The 22,584-nt window shown below is 36.2% G+C and overlaps 7 protein-coding genes across 13 annotated transcripts; 3 read left to right on the top strand and 4 right to left on the bottom strand.

Annotated features, from left to right (window-relative positions):
* Positions 1-1,483: 1,483 nt before the first annotated feature.
* LOC9329031 lies at positions 1,484-4,122 on the top strand. The gene is made up of 6 exons (XM_021014871.1): positions 1,484-1,868; positions 2,502-2,719; positions 2,802-3,036; positions 3,138-3,223; positions 3,300-3,391; positions 3,541-4,122. Exons 1-6 carry the CDS (start codon positions 1,755-1,757, stop codon positions 3,807-3,809), a joined length of 1,014 nt encoding a protein of 337 aa, XP_020870530.1. The 5' UTR covers positions 1,484-1,754; the 3' UTR covers positions 3,810-4,122.
* Positions 4,123-7,163: 3,041 nt separating this feature from the next.
* On the top strand, positions 7,164-10,909 carry LOC9326313 (testis-expressed protein 2). Its single transcript, XM_002892922.2, has 7 exons — positions 7,164-7,619; positions 7,939-8,180; positions 8,296-8,908; positions 9,011-9,377; positions 9,503-9,597; positions 9,757-9,951; positions 10,041-10,909. The coding sequence occupies exons 1-7, from the start codon at positions 7,413-7,415 to the stop codon at positions 10,713-10,715; spliced, it is 2,394 nt and encodes a 797-aa protein (XP_002892968.1). The 5' UTR covers positions 7,164-7,412; the 3' UTR covers positions 10,716-10,909.
* On the bottom strand, positions 10,835-12,481 carry LOC9326312 (probable aquaporin TIP3-2). The gene is made up of 3 exons (XM_002890204.2): positions 12,133-12,481; positions 11,555-11,820; positions 10,835-11,411 (listed from the first exon to the last, which is right to left on the bottom strand). The coding sequence occupies exons 1-3, from the start codon at positions 12,272-12,274 to the stop codon at positions 11,016-11,018; spliced, it is 804 nt and encodes a 267-aa protein (XP_002890250.1). The 5' UTR covers positions 12,275-12,481; the 3' UTR covers positions 10,835-11,015.
* Positions 12,482-13,059: 578 nt separating this feature from the next.
* Positions 13,060-13,822, bottom strand: LOC9329030 (basic blue protein). Its single transcript, XM_021010882.1, has 2 exons — positions 13,575-13,822; positions 13,060-13,388 (listed from the first exon to the last, which is right to left on the bottom strand). The coding sequence occupies exons 1-2, from the start codon at positions 13,783-13,785 to the stop codon at positions 13,177-13,179; spliced, it is 423 nt and encodes a 140-aa protein (XP_020866541.1). The 5' UTR covers positions 13,786-13,822; the 3' UTR covers positions 13,060-13,176.
* Positions 13,823-14,386: 564 nt separating this feature from the next.
* LOC9326311 (transcription factor GTE5, chloroplastic) lies at positions 14,387-16,639 on the top strand. The gene is made up of 4 exons (XM_002892921.2): positions 14,387-15,930; positions 16,018-16,063; positions 16,189-16,290; positions 16,367-16,639. The coding sequence occupies exons 1-4, from the start codon at positions 14,680-14,682 to the stop codon at positions 16,414-16,416; spliced, it is 1,449 nt and encodes a 482-aa protein (XP_002892967.1). The 5' UTR covers positions 14,387-14,679; the 3' UTR covers positions 16,417-16,639.
* Positions 16,640-16,694: 55 nt separating this feature from the next.
* Positions 16,695-18,389, bottom strand: LOC9329029. Of its 7 annotated transcripts, none has more exons than XM_021013317.1 (5): positions 18,336-18,389; positions 17,810-17,912; positions 17,320-17,713; positions 17,069-17,226; positions 16,695-16,976 (listed from the first exon to the last, which is right to left on the bottom strand). In XM_021013317.1, exons 2-5 carry the CDS (start codon positions 17,885-17,887, stop codon positions 16,779-16,781), a joined length of 828 nt encoding a protein of 275 aa, XP_020868976.1. In that variant the 5' UTR covers positions 17,888-17,912; positions 18,336-18,389; the 3' UTR covers positions 16,695-16,778. The 7 variants fall into 7 exon arrangements, with proteins under 7 accessions (XP_020868976.1, XP_020868971.1, XP_020868972.1 ...); XM_021013312.1 differs by lacking the exon at positions 18,336-18,389 and adding an exon at positions 18,083-18,329; XM_021013313.1 differs by lacking the exon at positions 18,336-18,389 and adding an exon at positions 18,083-18,329 and having other exon boundaries at positions 17,810-17,909.
* Positions 18,390-18,570: 181 nt separating this feature from the next.
* On the bottom strand, positions 18,571-20,734 carry LOC110225182 (histone-lysine N-methyltransferase, H3 lysine-9 specific SUVH7). The gene has a single exon (XM_021014206.1). It carries the CDS (start codon positions 20,732-20,734, stop codon positions 18,641-18,643), a length of 2,094 nt encoding a protein of 697 aa, XP_020869865.1. The 3' UTR covers positions 18,571-18,640.
* Between the last annotated feature and the right edge of the window lie 1,850 nt (positions 20,735-22,584).

Raw genomic sequence — 22,584 nt, 5'->3', positions numbered from 1 at the left:
TTAAAATATCAAATTAAAAAAAATTGTTAATCATCCTAATCATATTAAGGATTTAAACTACTAGAGAACAATGAAAAATCAATAAGATAATCTATACTATATTATCATGTTTATTTTTAAATTAATTTTTCAATAAAACTTTGACAAAGCTTTCTACTAATTAATTATATCTTTTTAATAGTTCAAAAATTAGATTTGGAAGAACAACTCAATTTTGCTAAAAAGGTATTAATTCTAGTATTTATTTATTGGTATAAGAGTTAATTAGACTATTAGATAATTTTATCTATTTTATTAGATATTTTCCCTTAGTTATTCTATTAATATTCGTAATTATTTGACAATATTTCAGTTAAAGTCTTAATTATTTCGACAGATTCTGCTAAAAAGCACAAAAAAATTCAGCTAGATTCAGCGGTTACCATTTGAAATATAACAATTCAGCCAGATTCAGCTAAAAATCACTAAAAATTCAGCCAGATTCAGCAATTCAGCCGGATTCAGCCAGATTCCTCAGTTACCATTTAGACCATAATAACTAACTTTAACCTTCTTGAATAATGGGAAAATCCTTTGGCTGGCTCCTTATATTGTAAGATGTCATGCATGCTCTTAACTAATTTCATAAATAGGATAAAGAGTTTGAGAGATAAGACTCATGGAACCCCAAATATGGAAAGATGATACATATCTTGCCTATTAAAGGTTTGTGGGAGAGGTGAGCTGATATTGATGCTCTACAAACTTTATGTGGATTGATGTATTTCTTTGTGGCCTGTTAAATTCCGAATGTCAAAGTTCAATTATATATCTTATACTCTCTCCGTTTCACAAAAAGTGTCGTTTTAAGATTTTATTTTTGTTTCATAAAGAGTGTCGTTTTGTATTTTCAATGCAAAATTTTGAATAAAAATCCATTTTTAACCTTATTTCTTTAATGTATTAATAAGAGAGATAATTTTATTTAGTGTATTGATAAAGGGTATAATAAAAATTTTAATAGTTTTCTTAATATATGTGAAAAAATGTAGAATGACACTCTTTGTGAAACAGAGAGAGTATGTTTATATAAATATTATTTTCCTTTGGTTTTTGTTTTAAAACATGAGGATTGAAACTGTGTTTTTTTTTTAATGTGAAAAGAAAAAGTTCAATTTAAAAACTGACAAAAAAATAATTTATGTTTAGCCATTTTGCTTTAAATATAAAATTTTAACATCATTTCACGAAAAAAAAAATATAGCTTTGCCGATTCTTCTTTGCATCAAGAGTTTATATCTTTAATTAGGCTTAAAAACCCCATACTTGGTAATATTAGAGTTTGTTTTTAAAACATGCTCACTTTGAAATATCTAATGGAAAATTAGTTACCTACAAAATTAAAAACATTAACGATAAGAAGATCTTAAAGAGGGAAAGAGAGTTAGGAGAGATATGGTCAATTGCTAAATTTATTACCTGACAAAATAAAATAGATTACGATAAGAGTGAAAAAGAGAGAAAGAGCCAGAGGAGAGAGAGAGAGAAGCTTTTGGTCGTGTTCGTTTTTCTTCTTTCTTTATTGCAATAATAAATAGAAGCAAATCATACTCCAAAAACCTTCATTCAAACTCTGATTCTCACAAAGATTCTCACAAAGATTTCATCTAAAATTCAGTAAACTCATCTACGAGAGTTCTTGTTTTTCGTTAAATATAATTTTCTTAGAGAGAGCCTAATAAGCTGTTTAATATAGTAATCTAATATTTAGAGAGATGGAGAGAGAGAGAATGTGGTGGTGGTCATCATCGTCGACGAAACTCCGATCAAACCTTGAGAGATTTCTTAGAGGAATCACTCCAAAGCCTCCTTCTTTCTCTTTATCACAGGTAAAAAAAAACACTAATTCTGTTTTCAACCTTTAATAAATAAATCAAAAACTAATTGTTTTTAATTCTCTTCTATTGGTGTGATTTTTTTTTTCCGCTTACGAGAATCCGCGTCAAAGCATATTCGCATTTCAACTAATCATTTTAGTAAAAAAAATTAAATCTCATGTTTTTAGTTAATTACATATCGACAATACAATTATTATTATTATAATTTGGTGAAATTTTGGAATAAGGTCAAAGAAAATTTAGCATTTTATGTCCATTTCGTGACGTTTTCTTTCTCCACGTGGAAACCTTACGACAGCAATATCTGTATTGAAAATGGCACAGAAAAATCAAAATCAATTAGAAAAAATGTCTTGTAGTACTGAAATTGGTTTGAATATTCTGGATCTACCAAGGTATATCCTGTGTGAATGTGTCTTCTTCATCTTTAAACCATTAGATGACTGTCTCTTTCAGCAATTATTGTAATTAAATGTGCGATTAACTGCATGTGGTGTAGTATTTATTAACAGTGTTGAATTAATTACAATGCTTTTAAGAAGTGGAGTATTAATAATTAGCACTAAACACATGGGCTTTAATTAATTGTTTAAAAGCTACTTAAAGTTTGATGTTAATTTGCAGAGCTGCAAGAATGATGTGAACAGTTTGTGGATCCATGAGAACAAAGATGAGATTGAATATTTCAGGCTTAGTGATCTTTGGGACTGTTTTGATGAGCCAAGCGCGTATGGACTCGGATCAAAGGTCGATTTAAACAATGGTGAATCCGTTATGCAGTACTATGTCCCGTATCTATCCGCCATTCAAATCTATACTAACAAATCTACAGCTATTTCCAGGTACGGTCAATTACATATAAAGAGTGTTCTATACATGTGTCAGTGTCAAGGAACTTGAGAAGTGAATCATTGGTTTTTGCAGGAACCAGAGTGATGTGGTTGATTGTGAGAGTGAATGTTGGAGTGATGATAGTGAGATTGAGAAGTTGTCAAGGTCATTGAGCAGTGGTTCTAGCAAAATATGGGATTCTGTTTCTGATGATTCGGGTGATGAGATCGATGGTGTTTCTTCGTTGATGCGAGATAAGCTCGGTTCCATTGATTTTCAGTATTTTGAGTCCGCTAAACCGCACTTGCGGGCTCCTCTTACCGCTAAGGTTCTCATTCATTTCAATTTTTGTGGCCTCATTCTCTTTATCTTGCATAAAGAATCTAACTAGCTTAGGATTTGTTTTCCTCTTCCTTTGGTTTGTTTTAGGTAAATGAATTGGCTGAGAAGTATCCCGGACTTGCGACTCTAAGGAGTGTTGATTTGTCTCCAGCAAGTTGGATGGCCATTGCTTGGTAAGTATAGAAATTCTCTGCATTTGGTTTCCGGCCTCGATGATGATAAAATCTTGAACTTTTGTTACGGGTTTAGGTATCCAATTTACCACATTCCCTCTCGGAAGATGGATACAGACTTATCGACGTGTTTCTTGAGTTATCATACACTATCTTCGGCTTTTCAAGGTATATGTATAAACTTATGTTCTTGCATAAAACTTGCAAGGTGTAATTCTTAGATTGTTATAAACTTATAGTTATAGAATCTCTCAGCTTTAGACCATATTTTGGTACAAACTTCGAAACATCTAGCTTTTTGATGTTCGACTTCTTAGGTAACTTGATAGAGGGAGAGGATGAAATTAACGAAACCATGGAAGAAGAAACATTGTGTTTTGATGATGAACCAGTGACCAAGAGACTTCTTTTGGCTCCTTTTGGTTTAGTTAGTTACAAGATGCAAGGAGATTTGTGGAGTAATCAAGAATCATGTGACCAAGAACGTCTAGTTTATCTCCACAGTGCAGCTGATTCGTGGCTGAAACAGCTTAATGTTCATGATCACCATGACCATAGCTTCTTCTCCATGAACATGAGCTTGTAGATCCAAAAAAAGAGCCATGACTCTGTTTTTTGCTCTGTTTTTAGCTGTTTTCTTGGGTATATAGCAACTCGTCATTGTAGAGGTTTCGTTTCCTTCTGTTGAACCCATGGAAAATAAAGAGAATTAGGCTTGTTTTTGGCTTTTTAGTTATGAGAAGATAGTTTTTTTTTTTTTTTATAATCTTTGTTTTATGAGAGATTATGGATATGAAACTTATGAGTTTTGTCTCATGTTTTTCTCTTCATTCTTTTCTTTTCTAGATGTGTTTTATGTTTGTATGGATTTCTGACCAGATAATTTTGTTGTCTGAACATATCTGTCAGATGTTTTCCTTTTCTATAAATTGGTTTGTCGTTACAGCCGAAGAAAGGGTCAACATTTGATAAACCTAAACAAAATTATAAATTTTTTCTCTTGTTTACAAAAAAATGTTTTAGAAAAGAAGAACAAAAGATCATATAGTTGAGTGGTTTCACCATGATTTCGAGCGGTCTACACGACTACGCGTTTGGGATGAATTAGACTCTTCTGTCTTGTGATACTCTGCCAAAAAAAATATATATATTTCAATAAAAAAAATTTAATTGATAACCGAATTAGCTAATCATTTGACGTGTAAATCTTTTTCCCCCCTTCTATATCCTAATGTTTAGATGATTAGAACAACTAATAAAGTTTAACAATTTATGACGATTCACAAGAATTTGTATTTGATATTATCTAGAGTATTTTTATAAGATGAATCTAAATTGCAAAATGATTAAGAGAAAAAATTTATTTGCAAAATACCCTCAAATGGATAAAATGTATGTGGATTTTTAAAATAATATATATATATATATATATATATATATATATATATTCAGCTATTAAATAATTTTTTCTAAACAGCATTATATTTTTCTTTTTAGAAGTTACACGGAACTGGATAATGGAAAATAAACGTACACAATAGGTTAGCTGTTTTTAATATGTTATAGTGTACGTACATCGAACTAACTAGGTACATCAACGTAAGTACGGGTGCCTCTACCTATCTGAATTCTGAATAGAACGTTACAATGTATTTTCACATGTTTTTAATTGACCCAAATTTAGTTTAACTAGCACATGTGCTGTCAACTGCCACAGATAATCCCAGTCTCTCCAAACCATTTCCAGTCTCCTCGGTGATGATCGAAGTTGCTTATAACAATAGCAATGTTTGATTGCATGGAAACTCAATGTCAATTGCAAGGTTTTTCTGTTTATGAAGCAACTTCCAACGTACAGCTTCTCACCTGTCGTGCTAATTTCTACTTCTGTCGCATCAGCTCTAACATTGGTTAAATCATCGAACATTGGAGGAGCATCATTATCAAGTATATTGACCTCAGCACTTAACATTGAAGGGAAAGAATTATAGACAGCATAAGACTCTTCCAATGTGACAACACCGTAGGTAGATTCTTCCAAAATCTCTACTGTAGATCCTACTGCAGGTTTGTCCACGACCAGGGGCGGATCTACAGTATAAGGAGGTGGGGCACGTGCACGTCAGCAATGTCACGGTCATGGCCTATCCCATATTCACTGACTATAAAATCAGTCCACTTATTGTAATCATAATCCTCGTCGTCTCCTTCACTACCATCTACAGTCAGTTCCATGCCACCAAACTGCTTGATATATCGGTGTCATTATTGTCAACGGTTTCATCGTTGTCGACATCCTCAGCATCCTCCTCTTCATCGACGTCATCCCCTTCTTCCTCAAACGACTTTTCTTCCTCATCCACCATTTCTTCGTCTTCCTCCTCCACGTCCTCTTTAGCTACTTCAACCGATGCGTGATTAACGATTGGAGAAAATGACACAAACATGTTAGACGCTTGGATCACCACTACGAATAGAAAAAAATGTGTCCAAGCTCACTTGATTGTCAGTGAACACTGAAGGGCGTTTACGTTCAATCATCATCGACATCTTTCCAGGCATCCAATAACTAATGTTTGGAATAAACTCCGTACACTTTCGGTTTTAAAATTTGGTATCCATTCGGATATTTTGAAATTTCGGTACGGTTTCGGTTTGGTTCTGGTTCTTTCGGTTTTAAAATTTAGTATCCATTCGGTTATTTTGTTTAGGATATTTTCGGATATTCGGTTATTTTTGAGTATTTTCGAATATTTTTCGGTTATTTTTGAGTATTTTTACTATTTTTATAGATTTTTCAAGTATTTTTGATTATTTGGTCAATAAATAACTAATTATTTCGAAAATATAATTGTATTTCGGGTATTCGGTTACCCGAGATATTTCGGTTCGGTACCGATTCGGTTACGGTTATTTCGGTTATCAAATTTAGTATCCATTCGGTTATTTTCAAATTTTCAGTTCGGTTCGGTTCGGTTTTTTTTACTTCGGTTTCGGTTCGGTTTAAAAGCCCAGCCCTAACTACGACACTACCTGAGAGATGAGCAGAATTGGTTGGATCTCGATATCGATATCTGTCTGCTAGGGTTTCGAAATCCCTGATGGGAAGGGATAAAATACCAACGCCGCAAATATATAGGCTTCAGAATGGGCTTCGCTTTAATGGGCCAACAGTTTGTATGTATCTTTTTTTCTCTTTCTTTGTTTACTGAAAAAAAGTGACAACAGCCCACACATTCTTAGTCATACCTTGTATCCACTTGAACTTGTATTGAATATATATTTTAAAAAAAAAAAAAAAAAAAACCTACCAAATCACCTAATGTATGTAGTTTCCATTTCATGTTTGAGTTGGTGTAACTTTGTATAGGCGAAAATTTGATTAAAAAGCATATGAAAATTTTGGGTTTGGGTCACAAATTATTTGTTGTTCGAGTCCCACTATAGTCAAATGACACTGGGCCGTTAGAGCACCCACAGTGCACACTTGTGCATGTGGATGAGTGTGTGTTAGTGGGGATTTAATAATAAAATAATGTAAGAAGTTATGCTTAGAATCAAATTGTTAGGAGTTGATTATTATTTTTGTTGTGACGCAGTAATTCTGTATATGATATCAAAATTTATACATTGTTTCACTGTATTTGTAAAATCACCCGCGAAAACTTGTTTCTTAATTACGGTTTTACCATTCACTTTTTTTTTTGCTATTTCTGAACCAAAATTTACATATCTACCTAATTATCTCTATTATCCAAAACATAATGTAAAATCATTTACTTTGACTACATACTTGATTTTTTTTTTTGGCAACTTACTTTCGCAAAAACAAAGAAAAGTTATCCCATTAAAAAAAAAAAAAAATTATTTCACGAAATTTGATTTATAATTTCAATCTGTAACCGAGTTTTAAAATTAACCAATAGTAATGGTTTAATATGTTTATCGTAGGACAAAATAATTATTTGGTTGGAAGTTGGAATTGCGGTTCCAGAGATGAATGATGGCTAATCCTACAGTTTCTCCTTGTCTTATTTTTCCGCATTGTCCTTCTTCTACACTGACATGACATGAACAACTTCAACGCCTCGAATCTTTCTCCTCCTCTTCATTCCTTCTCATCAAGATACCCTCTCCACATTTCCTCGGCACCAGAGGACAAATTCAAACGTCTCACAGCTTCCCGGAGATGTTTTCGTTTGTGGGTTTCGTGGTGTTCTTATCTGGATTTTTCCTGGGAATTCTCGCCGTCTTGGCCGCTGAAGCAGCAGGGTTGATGTATCTCTTGAAGCGATTTAATCGGAAGAGAGATCGGATAGAGTCAAAACCCGTCTCTGATCCATCTACCAAGGATTTTGATCCTCGCGAATCCATCGATTTCTGTATCAACAAACAGGTGATCGATCTTAATTCCTCTTTTTGAGTTTTTCAAGGGTTTTGTTTCTGAGAGAGAAGAATGTTCATTTTCTAAAGAGCTTATCTTTTAGAAAATTCGAATTCTGGGTCTAATTATGAAATGTGTGCATGTTGCTTCCATTATGAGAATTGACTTCGTTTCATTGGAAATTTCGATTGAGATTGTAAAGTCACCAACTTTCGATTGAGAGCGTTTGAATTGTAGTCCAAGTTAGGGCCAGACAAACTCTGTTTCTGGCATTTCGTATTGCTTCTCAAATTTGAATATCTGTAATGAAGTTTTGTATTTATTTCCCCAGGGAGTGGTATGGATTTTGGAGTTGGATGAAGGTATAAAGAACTGGATGAAGGAAAAGTTACCAAAAGAGCAGAAGAGGAAGAGACACTTGTTGGAGATTCATCCACTTCGAAAGTTCGCTCGAATCAAAGATCACAAGCTCATCTTGTCAGATGCTGATGGCACTCAGAGCCAGACTACAGTTTCTTTAAAAGGTTGCAGTATTGAGGCTGTTTCAGGATCTGATCTCCCTACAAGAAAATGGTACCCCTCTTTGTTTATGACCCTTTTTTCAATGATGGGAATTCTGATATTTTGATCCTAATAAGTTCCGGAACTTCTTATGACCATGAAGTTTGATTTTTCTTTTGTTTCTTAGGGCCAAAAGATTTCCTATAAAAGTTGAAGGCAAGATTTCTCCAGCCTTATACAAGGGAAACCAAGTGTTTTACATCTATCTCGAGACTTCTTGGGAAAAAGAATCATGGTGTAAAGCCCTTCGTCTTGCTGCTTGCGAAAATCAGGAAAGGTTTATTTGGTACTCCACCAAATTGAAAGAAGATTTCCGTAATTATGTGACTTCTCTTAATGTTGCATATCCTTCATTTATGAAACCATCTCTTGGGTTTAGTTTTGAGACACTTGACAAAGGGAACAGAACGGATGGTTCATCCTCAAAGGTTCGCTTGTTTTTGAAGAAATTTTCTAGAAAGCGATCAAATCGTGAAGACAGGAAAACCTATTCACAACATGGAAGTAGCTCAGGGAAGTGCTTTCCAGGAAAGAATAATATTACAGATGATACTGATGTGCCTATTTTTTCACGTTCTGTGAGCCATAGTAGTCATATTTCTGGGGTTTCAGATGGAGATTCTGAAGACAAGGTTGACATGGATGAAGGAACATTAGCGTTGAACTTGCTCATTTCTAGGCTTTTTTTCGATCTCAAACGGAAGACAGGAATGAAGAATTCAGTGCAAGCACGAATCCAGGTCTGCACTTTTCATGTTTCTGAAACCTTTCATGAACTTAGAAATTTGAGATGATATGATTTCTATAACCAAACAAAGATGTAACATTTTGGTTTTAAACAGCGGTTGTTATCTAACATGAGGACTCCGAGCTACATTGGCGAACTAATCTGCTCCGATGTTGACACTGGAAATCTCCCACCTCATATACATGCTACACGGGTTCTTCCAATGGAGATGAGTGGTGTGTGGGCATTCGAACTAGATATTGAATACTCTGGTGACGTGGTAATTGACGTTGAAACACGGGTTGACATCCGTGAGGTGGATCTGCAAAATGGCATAACTGATACAAGGTTGCAGCCAAGTTCTTCAGGGGAAGTCCCATCAAATTTCGCTGAAGTTGTTGAAGATTTTGAAAAGCAATTAGTCATCCCTGTGGAAACTGTTGATGCAGGAGAAGTGAAAAATGGTGGAGCCAATAAAGGAGGCTAGTTCAATGTTTTCTGAATATAGATTGATGCAGTCTTCTGTTCATGCAAGCGTGTTTTCTGTTCAAAAGTATTTCTCAGGATGATAATTGTGACTGAAATTCTTACCTTTTGTTGGTTGCAGATGAATCCAAGAGCTCAAAAGGTACGAAGGCAGCTCCAAATGGTGTATCCAGGTGGAAGTCTATTCTTAAAACAATTGCAGAACAAGTTTCCCAGGTTGATTCTCTTTTTTCCAAATATCTACAAGACTATTCTTTTTTTTTGCTTGTTGGCTTGATGTTATAATTATAACCTTTGATTGGGTTCTTATGTTTTTTTTTTCAGTCCTTCATGTTTCAATATGGTTTTCTAGAAATCTCTGTTTCTCAAATGCAGGTGCCTATCTCTTTGTCAATAAGGGTGTCTTCTCTTCGAGGGACACTGCGGGTACACATGAAGCCGCCTCCTTCTGATCAATTATGGTTTGGGTTCACGAGCATGCCAGATATAGCATTCGATCTCGCATCTTCTGTTGGGGAGCACAAAATCACCAACAGCCATGTTGCAATGTTCTTGATCAACCGGTTTAAGGTACACTTTCTTTGTCCTTTGGGTTCTCTTCTGTTTGGTCTCTAGTGAACTTTGAGCTGGCAGAATGAGATCATATTGTGATTCTGCAGACAGCTATACGAGAAGCGGTGGTTCTTCCCAACTGTGAAAGCCTAACGATTCCTTGGATGATTGCCGAAAAAGATGATTGGGTCCAACGCAAAGCCGCTCCATTCATGTGGCTAAATCAAGAAAACGACCACAATAGCTCCCATGCAACAGAAGCGAGATCTAAATCTGACAAGCCACCTACTTCGTCCTCATGTGTTCAGGCTGAGCAAATGCAGAGAACTGCAAACGCCACCCAGAAGATTATTTCTGAAATAGGGACACTGGCTTCTTCCTCCTGTGCTCAGTCTGAGCAAGTGCAGAAAGCGGCCACTGCTTTCCAGAAACCGAACACTGAAGCAGAGGCTATTATGTCAACGCCATTGTCAAATACCACAACTGTAACAATAGAGAGTGATAAATCCATGGAAGAACTGAAAACTCCACTACTGCTACCCAGCAGCAGTGAAAAGCAGGAGACGAACTCAAGAGGGAGTAGCAGAGAGGTTTCTGCTGTTCAATCACCATCTAGGTCTGTATTTTCAAGCGAAGAAGATGATTCAAGGGGAAAGAAACAGGGAAGACGAGCAAGGATGTTAGATCTTGGGAAAAAAATGGGGGAGAAGTTGGAGGAGAAGAGGCGTCACATGGAGGAAAAGAGTAGACAGATTGTTGAAAAGATGAGAGGACCTTCCTAACATGAGAAGGAAGAAGCTTTTGCAGGTTTCAGATACAAAAACTGATTTATAGAAACAGAGGAAGTTAGGCATTGTTACATATGTACAGCGCTTTGAGAGAAAGCCATAGATAACTCCAATTTTATCCGATCATTGAAAACCGTTATTATTCTGTAAGATACAATACAAGAAAGCAGGTTTTGGTGTGGACTCAATTATACATAGGAAATGGCAGGAAAAGGAAAATACAAAGAGACAAACAACACAAGCAAACACAGAGACTATTTATACAAAGAGAGAACCCTCTATATGTGCTCCGGCCTAGTAATCTTCCGGAGCCAATGGTTGGTGGGTACTGTGGTGAGGAGGTTCGTTCACGCTGGGGATGATCATGTACTCATAGATAAGAGCGGCGAGTGCACCACCAATGAACGGTCCAACCCAATAGATCCAATGGTTATTCCATCTCCATCCCACTAGTGCTGGACCAAAGGCTCTAGCCGGATTCATAGAGGCCCCATCGAAGGGTCCTCCCACCAAAGTGTTTGCCCCAACTATGAGCCCGATGGCTAGCGGCGCTATGATCCCAATACTCCCTCTCTTTGGATCGATTGCGGTCGAGTAGACAACATAAACCAAAGCAAATGTAAGTATGATCTCCATCACTAGCCCATGAAGCTCACTAACTCCTGATGCTACATGGAAACCTATTGGTCTCTGCATCACATTCAGTCATGAGTATATTTACAAAGTTCTTGGTTCAACACAAAACCGTACCAAAAAGACCATCCAAACTGAAAACCTGACTAAGACGGTCATATACATAATAGTAATATAGAAATTGATGAGAGGTACTATACCAAGCCATTGGTAGCAAGCCTCAACAAGAGACAAGCGATGATGGCACCAAGAAGCTGAGCAATCCAATAGTAGATAGCTCGGATCACCGAGATCCTGCCTCCGATTAGAGCAGCAAAAGTGACAGCAGGGTTCACGTGGCCACCAGAGACATTGATGGCCGCCGAAACAGCCGCAAACAAGGCCAATGCATGAGCTAACGCCACCAGAACTAACCCTCCCGGCGTGTTTGTCCCCGTGTGAGCCGCCGTGTCCCAATACAACTTGTCTGTCCAATAACACATAACATAGTTCATATCACACATGCATGCATGGATGATGCATAGTTCCAACGATAACATTCACTATAACTAAAGTCAAAGGAATTCTTATATATTCCTTCCTAATTATTAAAACAAAAATACTGATTCAAAACGGATAAATCTAAAATTGTTTATATAAATAAGTTTGTGAAGGAGCTATATATATACTAGTGTTAGTTCTGATAATACTCTCTCAAGTAAAGATGGTAACAACATATGGCTGAAAATGTTTTTTTTTGGTTTGGGGGATATTTTCTGTGTATGGATAAACTACTAACCTAGAGCGAGGATTGAGCCTTCTCCAGCAAAGACGAAGACGAACGTGGAAAGAAACTCAGCCAAAGTGGCTCGAATGGAGTCCGGGTGAGTCGCCTCGTCAGCTCTTCCGAATCCATATGCTCTTCTAGTAGATGTAGCCATTTATAAACCTAATTTAAGTGAGAGGATCAAACCTTATTAATGGATAAAGAAGAAGGAAGAAAAGGCAAGAGAAGAAGACTTGAAGAGAGAGAGCTTAAAAGAAGCAAAGTGGAAGCAATTAGGAGACAGATGTGATATGAGAGTGTCTAAAACTGAACACGTGGATCCTGTTCGTGTCTATCCATCCATTCCTCGATCTTACCTGATCATTCAATCTGGACAGTTCCTTTATTAAGATTCAATATATACATAACAATGGTACTGTGTAAATGTGTATGTATATTATCCATGTTGTGACTATATATCTATGCATGTGTGCCAAGTGGATCAAGTCACAATTCTCTTAATCTTGATCCGGTTTCTGTTTTCCTCGTCATTTATTTTGTCTTTTCATGTGAGACAGTAGAGTCAAAATATCGATCGCATGATATTTATTACCAGTTTTTGGTAAGAACGAAGATTATGAAAAGAAAAAATAAAAGAGATTAAAACTTGCTTTAGTTTGATAATTTAAGACAGATTCAATCTAAGAACTTGTTTTAAATATAATTTCACTTTTGTTGATTCTAGCTACATCATTAGATTTTATTTTAGAGTACGAACGCTACTAAAACAGAAAATAATTTAATAATATTTACGTTTTGAACATGTACATAAACTAGATTCTAATATTCTATATCATTAGATTATTTATAAAGTGAAAAAGCTACTAAAACGCAAATGAAATTTAATACTAAGATTTTTTTTTTTTTTGGTGAAGAAATTTAATACTAAGATAGGAGTATTATTTATTAATCTAACATTTATTAAAACGCATAAACTGTTACAAATAACTCCAATTCACTACGAAATTAAACACTTATCATACCATTTTAGTATAATAGTTAGTTGCTTCATTTAATTTATTTGGGAGCCAATGCTTTGATGGCCATCTTTAAACCGGTGGAACAATCCTCGGGAGTATATGTTCCAATGAAATAATTATAACCATAATGAAGTTGGATCTTATCGTCTCCGGACGAATACTCTATCGCTCCAACGTTCGCTTCACAAGTTTCATAACCAGTTCGGTTTACCACAATCAAATTAAATCTCTGATCATCGTATTTGAATTCTGCAATGCATCACCATGAATATACCAATATACTCTTCACATTAAAACCAAAAAATTATACCAATATAAATCTATTGTCTAAGCAGATTAAAGTTAAGCCAATATTAAAACTATGAATATATGTTTTATCAATCACACATTCACACTACCGTATTATGAATTTTTTTAAGATCATTGATAACATACCGAGGATATCACCAGCATAAAAGGTTTTGCCTCGTGCCCAAGTGTCCATCGGAACAACCGGGTCCCAACCGTCGTCGCCTCCCACAAAGTAGGTGGTCGGTCTCCGGGCGTAGGTCACTGCGTTGGCTAGAAACATGCACAACACTGTCATGGCAATAGTTATTGGAACCGTAGCCGCCACATAAGAAACGTGTCCAGATGATTGAGCCATTTGGATCAATATAGGTTAAAGGTTTTAGTTTTGTGAATTATTCAACACCTAAGTGTTAATATATATACTATATAGACTGTTCTTGAATTTGAAAAGGATCAATACATTTCCATGCAAGAGATTTTTGGTCAATGGTTTTAATTTGGTGAACTAATTAACACTTTTATATATGTAGACTATTTTTATCAGTTGCCAGAAATAGATACAAATTCGATAAATTCATAGATTTCTTTTTGTATTGAGGAGACAGACATATGCTAGCTTGTGGTTATGGAAGAAATATAAATATTGAAAATTATTGCGTTGAAGTATTAATGATTTTCATATAATGTATTTATTGGTATTTAGGGTTTTTATATGATAGTACGAAAACACTACATTGGTTTTTTCAAATACATTACTTTAATGATTTCGACTCTTAAGAAAATGCATTGGATTACAAAATATTACCTTGTATTGTATTTTTGAAAAGAAAAAAACTACTACATTAGATAGATAAAAGGATTACGCAATTGGTTTGCAGTTAGACGTCACGTAAAAGGAACATTTAATTGGTACTTTTCGGTTTGTACCGGTTTGGTATAATGTTGGGGGGCACCTGAGATTACTTTCCTTTAACACACATGTTTTCCCAAATTTCTCGGGTTCTAAAGCGCGTGTGAGTTCAAGCGCGTGAGCTTACGCTATTCTCGCGGCTCTCACCATTGTTTCTCTTTAGGGTTTTTTTTCAGCTTTGCAGAAATCCAGAGCGATCTTTTTGAACTATAACCATTGAACCCTAATTTTTCTTCTCTTTCGATCTCACCGACCTTCGATTTCGTGTTTGAATTTATCAATCTTGGTACCTCCGAGCTCAAAACCCCTAGAGAAACCCTAAATTTGGTTGTCAGGGGAATGTCTTCTGACCATATATCAGGTGGTGGAGCTTCGAAGACGAAGAAGCAAAAGTGGAGCTCAAGCCAGAACCGAACCAAACCAATGGTGGTTTCTAGAAACGAGCGATCGGTTCCTCTTGTATCTCCTTCGAACTCGGAGGACGATCATCACATGTTAAAGATAAGTCTGAGCTCGATTTCGAAGCTTGAGCTTAGGAACTTGAAGCGGAAACTAAAATCTGAGCTAGATGAGGTTAGGAGCTTGATCAAACGGTTCGATCCCGAAGTTAATCTTGGTGGAAATATTGGGTCAATGGCTAAAACTGGTGTTGTAGGGAGAAACAAGAAGCTGAAAACAGGGAATGGAGGAGGTAAGAAAAGTGGGCATGGAGCTGAAAAAGGTACGGTTCAGATTTTCAAGAACTGTAACAGTTTGCTTACGAAATTGATGAAGCATAAGTGTGCATGGGTATTCCATGTCCCAGTGGATGCTGAAGGACTTGGCTTGCATGATTATCACAATATTGTTAAAGAGCCTATGGATTTGGGTACAGTGAAGACTAAGTTGGGGAAAAATTTGTATAAGTCGCCATTGGATTTCGCTGAAGATGTTAGACTTACTTTTAACAATGCGATTTTGTATAATCCGGTTGGGCATGATGTGCATCGTTTTGCTGAGCTTTTGTTGAACATGTTTGAAGATAAATGGGTATCCATTGAAATGCAGTATGATAATCTTCATAGGAAGTTCAAACCAACTCGTGATATTGAGTTCCCTGCTCCTGCTTCAACCATTGCTCCTATTGTAGAGCCATTACCAGCAGTTCCTACACCACCTTCCCCGTCTCCTCCTCCACCACCACAACCTCCGGTACTTGAAAATACGACTTGGGAGAGAGAAGAATCTATGACAATCCCAGTGGAACCTGAAGCTGTAACTACTGCTCCCGACAAAGCTGAAGAAGAGGAAGCACCTGTTAACAACAGGGACCTCACTTTGGAAGAGAAACGGAGACTCAGTGAAGAGCTTCAGGACTTGCCTTATGACAAACTAGAGACTGTTGTTCAGATCATAAAGAAGAGCAATCCAGAGCTCTCTCAACAAGATGATGAGATTGAGCTGGATATTGATAGTCTTGATATCAACACGCTTTGGGAGCTTTATAGATTTGTGACTGGGTATAAGGAGAGCTTGAGCAAGAAAAACGAGGCCCAGGGATTTGGTTCAGAAAGAGATGCTGAATCTGTTCACAATAGTATTCAAGAACCAGTAAGCTTTCCATAGCTAATTGTTTATTCAGGTGTTCTGCTCTTACTGTATTTGCCTAATATCATCGTTTCTTCTTTTGGTTCACAGACCACTCTAGTAACTGGCACCAATACATCGAGAGTTACTGAATCAGGTAAGCATTTAAGTTCACAATAATCATACCAAATTCGGATGTAACTGTATTTGTTTATCTACACAAAGAAAAACCAGGGGAATAATGATTCTTCCATAAATTTGTTTTGACATGTAAAAAACTAGGAAAAGCAATTCGCACATCATCTCCTGGTGGGCAAGAAAACAATGCAAGTGGATCAAGTAGTTCTAACAGTTCTAGTAGTGACTCAGGATCTTGCTCTAGTGGTAAATGTTGAAACTTTGTGTTACCATATCAGGCTATCAGCATCACAACTCACATAACTTTTCTTCTGATCTGCAGATTCTGACAGTGACAGCTCCTCAGGACGTGGATCAGATAATGGTAATTAGGCCAACAAGTCGAAAGTCTTTTAGCTTTAGAGTCAGACTGTCATGCTGTTTGATCTCTTTCAATAGCACAGTAAGATTGATTACTAAGTCGATAACTCTCCCAAAAGGATTGGTTTCTGTATTGCGATTTTTTACTGTACAGAAAAATGAAACCATTTTTTTTTTTTTTTTAATGTTTTCTTCTCCTGTTTTTGGATCTAATCAACATACTTGTTCCTTGCTTCTTGATTGGAACAATTGATTGTTTAAAAGCAGTCAACGAAACTAGAAGGGACAGAAAGAAGAAATTAATTTTTCCATATTAGTTACAAACTAAATATTGGTATCACATGAGTCTCACCAAAATAGAAGACATTTATATCTTACAAAAGCTCCCACTCAGAATCTTGTGATACAAATGGCACATTTGACTGTGAGCTTTTGGAGTCTAGAGATGTTGTAGCATGTTCCTTAGTGTTTACCAGATCACAACCCATGTCTGCGTCTCCGAACCATATAGAAAGCTGCTCATATTCCTTCTCTCTTCTTCTTTTCGAAGTTATAGCATCCATTATCTTTCTCTGATGATTACGATGAAGAAGAAACATATTAGGAATAAAGAGACTGGGAGAGCAGTATTCAATTTTATGACAGATGCATCATGAAAGAGGACCTTGAATGATCTTAGTTGCTTAGTCCTGTCACGCGTTGCATATAGCAAATTGTCGTCAAAATCTGAGGGGTCTTCTCGAAATGTCATGTCATACAAATCAATGGTATCCATTGGACCAACATCGAAGTCTTCAATGAAGAACTCATCTTGATTATTAACTACACAATAAGAGTTGAACATGATGAAACTAACAAAACTGCACAGAGACCAATTTCCAAAACTTGTAGAAAAAGATGAGAAAACACACAAACCTTTCATAGAGTTGCTGCCATAGGATCTAGTGCTTGCCACTTTGTCTTGAACAGGTGAAGCTTGAGTCTCTGTAGCGAATGGGATTAGATTTGAAACACCCCTAGAAATCCCAGAGACAGATACAAAAGTATCATCATCACATGTTATTGCAGTCACAAAGCTTTCCGGGGAGCGGTGAGTAGATTGAGAAGATACTGGATCTTTGGGGCAAGGGGAAGTGGTTGCTGTCTGATCACAATCACTGTACTCTTCAAGCTTCTCATCAATCAAAACAGAGTCTGATAACTTCTCCTTAAAACGCTCTCCCTCCATTTGTTCCTCTGTAAGTTTCTCTGGTTCATCCTTTACAGAATCCAATCCTGAAGAATCACTTGATTCTAAAGAAACCTTACCCTGTCCAACATAAGAACCAAGAGACTTCAATGCCTTCTACTCTACATCTTTTTAAACCATCAAAGACTCAAGAGACTTAGGAACTAGCAAAAGTACCTGAGAAGCCAAACTGTCCGATTTACGGTAGATTTTAATTTTATCATACCATGCTCTTCCTTTAGAATCTCTACTCATAGCACACACAACAACGAAAATACTACTGAAAAAGAAGTAGAAAAAAACCCAGTAAATACCTTTGTGTAACAAACAAGATCATCATCACAATTCAAAACACAAATGATAACAGGGGAGCTTTTCCATATAAAGTAAAAAAGAAAGCTCCCCACTTCGAAAGCGAGATACTTTATTAGACAAGATGTTGTTCAAAACCTATTAAAGAAGAAAGAATCTTTTGTTCTACGAAAGACCAGAGATATTCTACCAATTTTGTGATCAAAACACGAGGGCAGGCATCACAAAAACAAACACTCTTACGAGAATCGAATTACATGAAATGAAAGTGAATTTCCGAGGAAGATGGCCAGAGGGACGAAAGAAAGGTAAGGGCAGACAAGAAAACCCTAATATCCAAATTAAAAACAGATATAGTAGATGAAAATCAAACAAAAGGAAAGAGAAAGACCCGAAGAAGTCGACTTGACAAAGAACGAACGCAGAAAATATATAAACCAGTCTTTTTTATATAAAAAAAACAAGGTTCTTATATTTTTCTTATCAGTTAAGAAATTAAAAAACTATTGGATAGTTCTGATTTGGGCCTGTAAGCCCAACTGAAAATGAATCGATTTAGACAAAAAAATATATATATATATGATTCAAAATTCATTACTTTTATTAATGTTTTAAAAAAAGGAAAATAACAACAACAAATGCAAAAGAAACAAAGAAACTAAAAAAACAATACATTCAAATGATATAAAGTCCAAATCAGGTAAAAGTGCCACGACATTTGACTGAACCACAGAGACAAATCTTCTTGCCCATATAAACCTTTTCATCTTCTTCGGTCCTCTCCACACGAGAAACTCCATAGTCATATGTTAACTCTGTCATTGGAGGAATATGCTTCATAGCAAAAAGTCCAATAAGAATATATATATCACCGTTGTTTTCATACTCTATAGGCTGCCAGAAAACATTCGGTGAACAGCTGTGGTTCATGAACCGACCAACATTTCCGTTTTCCTTGGCGCTTATCAAGACTTGTGTTGGAAGATTGATAAATTCTGAGACTTGCTCCCAACAATCTCCAAGCAAAAGCTCAGGTTCGTAGTTCCATTTAAACCTGGGATAAATCTTAGACGTGTCGAACAAGTAATCATCATCCTCTTCTACTTCTTCTTTCGTCGTCTTTCTCACACCGGCAAACTCGCAGATAAAAGTTCCAGCTCGAATTGGATCCCAAGAACGTAAACCCCAACCACAGTTTCTTGTCTTGAACACTTCCAACTGGAGTTTCAAGCCGGTTTGAACCAACCTGGTTGGGCAATTGTTAGGGCATGGACAAGAACCACCGCACTCGTAAATCAACGGTTTACGACAAACCAAAATGTTGTTATGGTACGGTAGTAGGCCACCGTTTCTCTGCTTGCAGGTGCTGTTTTGATCAATGCATGACTGATGTTGAAAATTTTGGCATCCAAGTGATTGAAGATCAAACGTCATACCAGAGTGACACTGAGATGTGATGTAGTCAAAATCTTCGGGAATCGTTTTGTCGTCTTCATCGACTTCATTAACAAGCGGAACTCGTAAAAGCTCAGCTCCAAAAGAAAGATCTCTAAGGATAAAACCTGGCCTTGAATCAATCAAGTCATTGTCCCTCAAATTTTCAACTAATTTCCAGATTGCATAACCAGAAGGTTGGTTTGGTTTCCTTACCAATTTGAATCTGAACTCCATGAAACCGGATTTTCCTGTCACTGTCCAGGACTCTGTAACCAGATAAATCCCATCATAGATATATACCTTCTGATTGTTGTCAAAAGGATGCATCACTCCCCTCACGACTCTAACGTCATTCCCTTTGCTTACACTTGCTTTCAGTGCAAGATTTCCCCCTTTCAGCTCTTGATCAAAAACACGACCGGACTTGTCCGATCCACCCTGTCCGCAATAGATCAACGATTCAAGCCCATCGGTTTCATCATCGTATTGTCCTGCTGTGACCACACTCGTTGCAGCATGACCTTCCACTACACTCTCTGCAGCCGTCAGAAAATCAATGCCGCCGACCATTTGTCTGTGAAGCCCCACTAAGCACATTTCACCCCAGAAGTAGAATATATCTCCTACTTGTACTCCAGGAACTGGACCTATTCTCCTTCTCGTATTTGTCTTGACCCCAAATTTCGTGAAATTCGTATTAGCCGTTACAAGGATGTCTTCCGTAGGGTTTAGTTGGCATAATCGGCGTCTAACCGCATCAAACCGCATCATTACTGAATCAGCTAACTCTTGGTTTCCATTTTCTCTCTCTGCGTCGGTTATCTCTGAATCAAAATTCCCAAGAAAAGTTGTAACCCTTAAGCTGTTGGGATCATATACTTTTGTCTTCTTCCGCTCGGTCGACGTTGAGTTTTTTGAACCTTTTGGTCGGCCACGTCCTCGTTTTGCTGGAACAGTGCTAAGACCAACACCCGCATCATTAGAATTGTTGTTAGAGTCATCAATTGGCCTAATGGTGTTCAGTGGAGTCACCATTTCAGGTGGGTGTGCGGATAAGTTGTGCGTTTCATCATCGAACGGTTCTCGTTTGATTGGACCAGTACTAGGACCAGCATCTCCATCATACCAGTCCTTGTTGGATGGCCAGATGGTTCGCAGAGGTGAGACCATTATAGGAGGAGATGTTGCAGATGTCTTGTGGGTTTCATCATTGACATCGTCAAATGGCATAATGGTTATATGAAGCGGTGACGTCATTGTCGGAATCGTTGATGTGTTTCTGGTCTGGTCATCTACCAAATCCGGTATGAAACTTGCGAGCGGTATTGCCTCGATTGGAATAGACGTATCCATTTCAAAAAAATCCTATCATTACAAAAATAAGAATCAGTCATAATTAAACAAGTAGATATATATATATATATATATATATATATATATATATATATATATATATGATATAGCAAGTAGATTTACGAAATATGGTTGTGAACATTATTCAAAGATTGCGAACATTGCAAAAACGTAAACAACATTTCTCAAATTTTTTATCAGAAATAGTATAAAGCATTAATTTCATGAGAGACTCAGATTCTGAAACTTGAAATCATTTTTATCAAGCTACAAAAAAGAAAGACATGAAATGATAATTAGGTTTTTGGAAAGAAAAAGAAAAAGAAGAGAAGATGAGAGATGTTTTAAAACTATTTTGTGACAATATTTAAACCACATGTTATTATTAAATTGCTAGCAATATGTTAAGATCTGAAATATAAATTAGCAAATAAATAGACAAGGAAGAAATTAATAAAAACAAATTATCCACACCAGACACATTAATCAAGCAAATTGAACAAAAAAATTTACAACTTGAACATGGAAATGCATAGCTGTATATACCTCAATACCAAGTGTACATAAAACAATAATATAGTGAAACAACAAATCAAATCAACACATACCTCACAAGCCGAGAAATGAGTTTACAAGGAACAAGTATTAGAGGAGGACTCGAGGAGATAACCCAAGACCCAATAGAGAAATTGAAAATTACTAGGAAAATTACGAACGATTGATGGATGAAGTAGTAAAATTAAAATGGTTTATTTGATATTTGAGAGTGAATAATAGAGTAAAGATAATCTTCTATTTAAAGGCAATTAGGATGTGTGTCGTTGTTTACAAGAAGAATGATGGTCATTAGATTGATCTCTACCGTTCAATTTTGAATCATTTAAAAATCCTAGATTTTTTTCTATTTTATTCAATGTATTTTAGACTACCCCATTAATATTTTAACACTTTTGCCTGAAAATAATAATTAAAATAAATGTAAAATATCTTTACTTACCTATTTTAAATAATATTTTCTACATATAAGTAATTTATTCAAACTATCTTAAAAAAGTTCAATTTTGACACATGTACATCCAAAAGGGTATTAAGTATTATACCCTATAATTATATTTTGAATATGACTTCAGAAGTTTGTCATTTTAAGAAACAAATATATATATATATATATATATATATATATATATATATATATTTTATTATTAACTGAATAAGAGTTATCCAAAAGTTGAACGGGCCTCATATGAAGCTAGAGAATTCAACTGATTCAATTAATTATGTGACACCACTACAATAGGTGATATGTTGTGTTTTTATTGGTTTTGAGTCTTTGTTTTCTTTCTTATATCATATGTTTTATCGAGTCAAAGTGTTTTTTTTAGAGTCTTTTAGTCGTTTATCGAGTCTCTACAGGTTTTAGGTTGCTTCGGAGGAAAACGAGCTGTTTTGGGATATAAACACACTTTTGGAAATGCAGTTTCGTTTAGAAGTGTCAGACGTTTGGCCTCAGATGGAATACTTCCCACCGTTAGATCTTTCTGAATTTTTGATACAAGTTAGATGAAGATGTTAGATTGAGTTTACAAGTGGTTTGAAGGAAATCTACCGGTGCATTCAAGAGTTATACCCGAATTAGTGAAGACAGGTCATTCTGCCGAGCTTTTGAAGCAGTTGCGGAGTTGGAGACCAGAAGATCTAGATCGATCGATCCACAAGTGGATCGATCGATCCCATCCTCTGACGGACAAGAAGCAGTTTCTAGTGACTCGGGATCGATCGATCCACCCACCGGATCGATCGATCCCTTCCCCAGACGTATTTTTGGCCCAGATTTGACCCGAGTCACTCCA

Source organism: Arabidopsis lyrata, assembly GCF_000004255.2.
Source record: "Arabidopsis lyrata subsp. lyrata unplaced genomic scaffold ARALYscaffold_1, whole genome shotgun sequence".
NCBI classification, from domain to species: Eukaryota; Viridiplantae; Streptophyta; class Magnoliopsida; order Brassicales; family Brassicaceae; genus Arabidopsis; species Arabidopsis lyrata.
This window is presented reverse-complemented; position numbering and strand designations above follow the sequence as displayed.

Coding starts and splice junctions, on each gene's coding strand:
- LOC9329031 (XM_021014871.1), top strand. CDS start 1,755: ATGGAGAGAGAGAGAATGTGGTGGTGGTCATCATCGTCGACGAAACTC. Junction 2,720..2,801: donor AAATCTACAGCTATTTCCAG/GTACGGTCAATT, acceptor TGGTTTTTGCAG/GAACCAGAGTGATGTGGTTG. Junction 3,037..3,137: donor GGGCTCCTCTTACCGCTAAG/GTTCTCATTCAT, acceptor GGTTTGTTTTAG/GTAAATGAATTGGCTGAGAA.
- LOC9326313 (XM_002892922.2), top strand. CDS start 7,413: ATGTTTTCGTTTGTGGGTTTCGTGGTGTTCTTATCTGGATTTTTCCTG. Junction 9,378..9,502: donor TGGTGGAGCCAATAAAGGAG/GCTAGTTCAATG, acceptor TGTTGGTTGCAG/ATGAATCCAAGAGCTCAAAA. Junction 9,598..9,756: donor TTGCAGAACAAGTTTCCCAG/GTTGATTCTCTT, acceptor TCTCAAATGCAG/GTGCCTATCTCTTTGTCAAT.
- LOC9326312 (XM_002890204.2), bottom strand. CDS start 12,274: ATGGCTACATCTACTAGAAGAGCATATGGATTCGGAAGAGCTGACGAG. Junction 11,821..12,132: donor AGGCTCAATCCTCGCTCTAG/GTTAGTAGTTTA, acceptor GTTATTGGACAG/ACAAGTTGTATTGGGACACG. Junction 11,412..11,554: donor GGCTTGCTACCAATGGCTTG/GTATAGTACCTC, acceptor AATGTGATGCAG/AGACCAATAGGTTTCCATGT.
- LOC9329030 (XM_021010882.1), bottom strand. CDS start 13,785: ATGGCTCAATCATCTGGACACGTTTCTTATGTGGCGGCTACGGTTCCA. Junction 13,389..13,574: donor TTATGCTGGTGATATCCTCG/GTATGTTATCAA, acceptor GATGCATTGCAG/AATTCAAATACGATGATCAG.
- LOC9326311 (XM_002892921.2), top strand. CDS start 14,680: ATGTCTTCTGACCATATATCAGGTGGTGGAGCTTCGAAGACGAAGAAG. Junction 16,064..16,188: donor ATCGAGAGTTACTGAATCAG/GTAAGCATTTAA, acceptor GTAAAAAACTAG/GAAAAGCAATTCGCACATCA. Junction 16,291..16,366: donor CTCAGGATCTTGCTCTAGTG/GTAAATGTTGAA, acceptor TCTGATCTGCAG/ATTCTGACAGTGACAGCTCC.
- LOC9329029 (XM_021013317.1), bottom strand. CDS start 17,887: ATGAGTAGAGATTCTAAAGGAAGAGCATGGTATGATAAAATTAAAATC. Junction 17,714..17,809: donor CGGACAGTTTGGCTTCTCAG/GTACTTTTGCTA, acceptor TATGTTGGACAG/GGTAAGGTTTCTTTAGAATC. Junction 16,977..17,068: donor AGCAACTAAGATCATTCAAG/GTCCTCTTTCAT, acceptor CGTAATCATCAG/AGAAAGATAATGGATGCTAT.
- LOC110225182 (XM_021014206.1), bottom strand. CDS start 20,734: ATGGATACGTCTATTCCAATCGAGGCAATACCGCTCGCAAGTTTCATA.